Source organism: Danio aesculapii, chromosome 2 (assembly GCF_903798145.1).
Source record: "Danio aesculapii chromosome 2, fDanAes4.1, whole genome shotgun sequence".
Lineage (NCBI taxonomy): Eukaryota > Metazoa > Chordata > Actinopteri > Cypriniformes > Danionidae > Danio > Danio aesculapii.
The window spans coordinates 4955088-4961087 of NC_079436.1; the positions used below are offsets into that span (position 1 = coordinate 4955088).

General features: G+C 35.0%; 1 protein-coding gene across 1 annotated transcript in view; it reads right to left on the reverse strand.

Moving 5' to 3' along the window:
- The window catches only part of tmtopsa (teleost multiple tissue opsin a), an 89688-nt gene extending 88810 nt beyond the window's left edge, over positions 1–878 (reverse strand). Inside the window, exon 1 of the mRNA XM_056464662.1 lies at positions 383–878. Within this exon, the coding sequence (XP_056320637.1) occupies positions 383–752 (370 nt within the window). The 5' untranslated portion in view covers positions 753–878. The remainder of the gene's footprint in view (positions 1–382) is intronic.
- Positions 879–6000: the final 5122 nt, after the last annotated feature.

Below are 6000 nucleotides of genomic sequence, written 5' to 3' on the forward strand. Positions count from 1 at the left end.
AATATTGCTTTTTTTAATCAACTAATATACAAGCTGCAGCATCCCACGTCATACTCTTGGAAATGCTGGGTTATTTAAACCCAAATCGGGTAAAATATGGACTAACCCAAATATTGGGTTAAAATGAGTCCTATAAATTAAATTTAATAATAACCCAGGAGTTAGTTTAGTCGGTATGGCGCCCAGAATTGGGTTGAAATACTCATAAACGTAAAGCTGCAACTGGAGACAAATGTATTTCACAACAGGTTTTTGGATTTATCTTCGTTGATTTTAAACGCTCAATCAGCTTTACTGCATGCAAAAATAATCGAACAGATGGACTAATAGGATCGTCTATATAAGTTGCAGTATATGGAGATTTATTCCTCGAAACACTCACCTAACAGCGAGTTGACAAAGCCGTACCACACGCATCCAGTGTCCCCGATGAGCCATCGCCCCTGCGTGCTCGCCGCGAAGCTGAACGGCGTCCCTAAAACGCACACCAGGAGATCACTCAAGCAGATGTTCACCAGCAGAAAGTTGATGGGGGAGCGCAGCACCTTGTACCGGCAGAAGAGCACGAGGACCAAGAGGTTGTTGAGGAATCCGAAAGTGCCGATGAATCCTAAGCTCACCGCCACGAGGATGTGTCCGGTCGGACTGAGGGTGCGATAGGAGGAGGACGCCTCCAAATGTCCCTCCACTGCACCGAGACACAGCGCGCTGTTCCTCCTGCAACTGAGCACACTCAAGTTGGACACAATCATCGCAATCCGTCCATTGAACACAAGTCACTGCTTAGTTTTCTGAGGGGAAAGCGACACATTTAATGTGCTGTTTTGACAACAGTATGCAAATCTAATCTTATTTTTCCTGAAGAGTTTTGGTGTTGCGCGACGATTATTTAGCAATTGCTTAACTTTAGAAGTAGGAATAAAGTTTGGCGTCCCTTTGCTCCACCGTGTGGTGTTTATAGTCCTGATGTGCTGTTGATGTTAGTAGTGTACCTCCTCTCTGACGTCTGAGTCTGTCTGTCTGCTCTACTGAGCTTTACTGGACGCAACATCCAGGTTATGAGCACAAAACCTCTGCAGCACATCTGCTCCGGCTCTGTTTTGACGCACGACGCAATAAATGGTTTGCAATGCATTTCTCGAGGGGGAATGTTCAGAGAAGGGGAAGTTTGACATCCATAACTTCATTTGAATCGCTCATTTGTATTCACACGTTTAGATTGAGCGCTGTCCGTGGTGCTCAAGTTTGCTCCATGAGGGGAAATAAACATCGACTTTCGAGCAGTCCAGTGTTTTTCCAATAAGGAACGTACTTGTGTTCTGTTCGCTTCACTGTCACTCCAACACTCAGGCTTGCCAGGTTTTCACAACAAAAGAAGCCCAATGGTCAATTAAAACTAATGTCCATTCAAACTAGCGCAAAAACAAGCCCAATCCCTAAACAGTGCTGTCACTTCACGATTTCTGTAGTCACGTGATAAGCAATTGTGACCCAGGACCTCAAAACCACTTTTTTTTTGCACTGGTATTTTTTGGTAATATCCAAAAATACATTTTATGGGGCAAAATTTAAGATTTTGTCATGTCAAAATTTATTCGGATTTTAAGTAAAGATCATGTTCTGTGAAGATATTAAGTAAATGTCCTACTGTAAATACATCAAAACCCAGTGTTCGATTAGTAATGTGCATTACTAATCACTAGACAACATTAATATGGAGCCAGATCAGTCTCAAAAATAAAACATTTACAAAATCCAGTTCGTAAATTCAAAACACAATTTAAAAATACACAAATCCAATTCCTGAATTTAAAACACGACGCAAAAATACACAAATCTAATTTATTATTAAAAAACACGATTTATAATTACACAAATACAATTAGTGAATTAAAAACACGATTCATAAATACTCAAATCCACTGCATTTGGAGATGATATTTATGATTTTTACTTGTGAATTCACAAAATGTGTGTTGTATTTATGAACATCAAATTGGATTTTGTAAATTTGATTTGTACTGTGCATGTATGACGTCATAAATGTATATTTTTGAGACTGATATGGCTCCATACATTAAAGCTATTTTTCTTAATATTTCTTTTTTGTTTTATGATTTAAGATTAAAATTTTTTTTTAAATTATCTTTTTTTTGCGTGCGTGCGTGTGTGTGTGTGTATGTGTGTGTGTGTGTGTGTGCGTGCGTGTGCGTTTGTGTGTAGGTTCAGCAATTCACATTAAAGGAAATAAAAATAACCTATTAATTACGATAAAGTGAAATTACTGAACTCACACAGAAGCCTGAGAAAAAAAAAAGCATTTGTTTTCTCTCTCTATATCTCTCTTGAGGGGAGTGTTCAGTTTAGGACAAGGGGAAGTTTGATGTCCATATCTTCATTTGAATCGCTCATGTTTGTAAACATGTTTGGTTAGAGCGCTGTCCGTGGTGCTCAAGTTTGCTCTGTGAGAAAAAACATTAACTCTTTGAGCCGTTCAGGATTTTTTCAAGGCATCGACTTTAGGGTAAGGAACAATCTCGTGTTCTGTTAACTTCACTGTCACTCAGGGTTGCCAGGTTTCACAACAAAAGTAGCCCAAAGGCCAATCAAAACTCAATTCAGACTAGCCCAAAAACAAGCACAGTCCCTGAACAGTGCCCTCACTTCACGTGTTAGTAATCATGTGACAAGCAAATGTGACCCTGGGCCACAAGACCAAAGACATATTTTGCATAGGTATTTTTTTGGTAATATCCAAACATGCATGGGTCAAAATGAAAGATTTTGTTAAGCCAAAATTCATTTAGATTTTATGATTAAGTTGATCTTATGAAGATATTATGTAAATGTCCTACTGTGAATATTTAAATTTGTTTGATTAGTAATGTGCATTACTGAGCACTAGACAACTCTAAAGCCATTTTTTATCAGAATTTAGATTATTATCTTTTATTTTTTGGACCGTCAGATATTCCATCTCTTTTAAAATGAGCATTTATCTCAGGTTTAGTGTGTGTGTCTGTGTGTGTAGTTTCAGTATTTCCACATTAAAGCCAATGAAATTAATTAATTACGATAAAGTGAAATTACTGAAAAACAATTATTTAATTCAGATGGCACTCACAGGCTGTTCAGATTAAACTCTTCAAATGAACTTTTGTAGATACTGAAACATTTATGTAAAGTGTATACTTAATGCACAAGTAAACAGAGTAAATAGCATAATAAATATTAATAAATTTTTTTAGTAATTAAACTTTTAATAATTAAAAGTAATACATATTTTACATTATTTTTTATAGAAAATAACCTTTAACACATAATTTACAACCTCACCCTCTGCCAGTTGTGTTCATCTCCAAAGTCCAAGATGATATGTGACTTTGGACCACAAAACCAGTCATAAGTTCACATAAATATATAAATAAATAAATAAATAAATAAATAAAAAAAAAAAATATATATATTTTTGGGCAAAATAATGTTCTTCTGACGCTCTTTTAGTCGAGAATGTAGTGGTTTAGATTGCAACTATGCAGTTTATTTATAAGGATAGTGCCTATTTTAAAATATTTATAATTTCTAGTTCTAGTGCTAATATACAGCCATATCGCATTGCTAGTGTGATATTGCTCATATATATCACATGAAAGCTGTGTAAATAAGTTGGAATCTGGAATTTGAGGGATAAAAAAATTTGAATATTGAGAAAATTGTGTTAATTTGGTTAATTAAAGGACTTATCAATGCACATTAATAATCATGAATTGATTTTTGATATATTATTAGTAGTATTAGTAGTACATTAGTAGTACTAATAATATTAGTAATATTAGTACATTTACAAAATGTGTTCATGGAACATGATTTTAATATTAATGATCGTAATATTAATGATTTTTGGCATAAAAGGAAAAGAAATAACTTTGACCCATATGATGTATTTTTGGCTACTGCCAAATATACCTTTGCAGCACAAAACCAATTTTGTGGCTCGGGGTCACATATTTAAATAATCATAAAAAATAATGTATTGATTTATAAAGATGCATTAAAATGATGTACAAATAGCTTCTCAGTTCATGTAATTAATAGATACAGCCTGTCGGTGATGAACGTGCATTTGATATTTTTGCATTCTGTGTAGCAAAGTTTCCATATAACCCCATTCACATTCATTTCCCCGGCTTTGTTCAGCCCCTTTGATATTCTGGGTTGTTTGACATTCTGTTTGTTCCTCGCTCTGGATCTTACAGAAATTTATGAATGGCTGTAAATCCGCCCTGACTAAAACAGATGCATGTGCACAACACATTGAGTTGTAAGACAGAAAATAGGGAGACAGGGGGCTGACAAACAACCAACCTTCTGCATCGCTCTTAGGGAAAGAGACTTTTAAATATATCCTAGAAGGCTGCAATTGAGAGCTTTCTGGGGATGAAGAAAAGCCAAAAAGCATCCAAAGAAAGCTGAGGACACTGGCATTTCAAATGTTTACTGTTTTCACCATTCTAATATTCACTTCAGAACTTCAGGATGAAAAATTAACAAGCAATTAGCCAGTAGGATGTAGACTGGAATATGTCTTGTTTATTTAATTTAACATATAAGGATTGAGTAACGCTTTACTTGAGGGGGGCATTCATAAGACTGTCATAAAGCATTTATAATGAATATGAATAAGTGTTTATGCATGCTTATGACAACTCTCATTAAGTGTCATTTATAACAAATATCTGTTAATTAACAGTTTCCGTATTTTGTGATTCATAGGTGTTGTGTTTTTATTTATTTACGGCTGTGAATTGAATTATGGGAGCTTGATCATTGCTCTGTTTTGACTTTTAATGTTTCAAATTCAACTCTACAGTTTAACAAAATTACTTTTATTGACATTTTAGTTGTTTGAAATAATATACTGGATAAGAAATAATGCATATATAGAGAAATAGATAAAATAACAGAAAATGTGCTGGCAGTTTATTAGTTTAGGCCGTTAATAGTTAGTACCGTAATTCACCAACACCAACAGACAATATGTCACTTTAACTAGTAAAACATGTTAATGAGTCACGTCTTGGAAATTTTCAAGGTTAAAAGTTGTTGGAAAAAAGTTTAAAGCAAAGGGAAAAATAAAAACATGAATCACAAAATATGGAAAACCGCTAATTCACGGATAATTTTTACCATGAGTGTCATAAATATTTCTCATGATCACTTTTTCTCAGTGGAACAAAATTAATTTGTCCTTCAAATTTCTCAGTAAACATGTCATTAATCTGTCAAATTATTTTTATAACAGTGTTGTTAATATGTAATGACCTTTTAATGACAAATTCAATTTGTACCACTGTAGTTGAGGTCAAAAAAAGCATTACTGATGCTGTCATAAAATTCATGACATAATTAGAGTGGCCTCATGACAATCATGTTTATGACAGATTTATCACAAGTTATGCTGTCTAGCTAATGTCAAGTTGTTGACAGGCTATGATGTTTGTAAATGTCAAGTTGTCATAACGAAGACTTTTTAATTTAAAATGTAAAATAAACAACCCAGCCTCATTATTGATAAGTACCCCTGCATACATTTCTGGACAATGCAAAATACATTCCAGGAGGTATGTTTTTTTTTTTTTTTTTTTGCACTTTTTGTTTTTGCGAATCCACCAGAAGTGGCTGTGTGTGTTTTTTCAGATCTCAATTTTCCCTCGACAGTGTTTTCAAAAGTACCGCTGACCCCCACCTACTTCCATAAAACCAACCGAGTGTTTCCAAAAGTACCGACTGACCCGCCCACCGCCTTCCCTAAACCCAACCGATAGTGTTTTCAAAAGTACCGACTGGACACCCACTTCCCTAGACCCAACCGACTGTGTTTTCAAAAGTACCGACTGACCAGCCCACTGCCTTACCTGCATTTCGTTGCCTTGTACTTGTACATGTGTGATGACAATAAATTGAATCTAATCTAAATCTAATCTAAACCCAACCGATAGT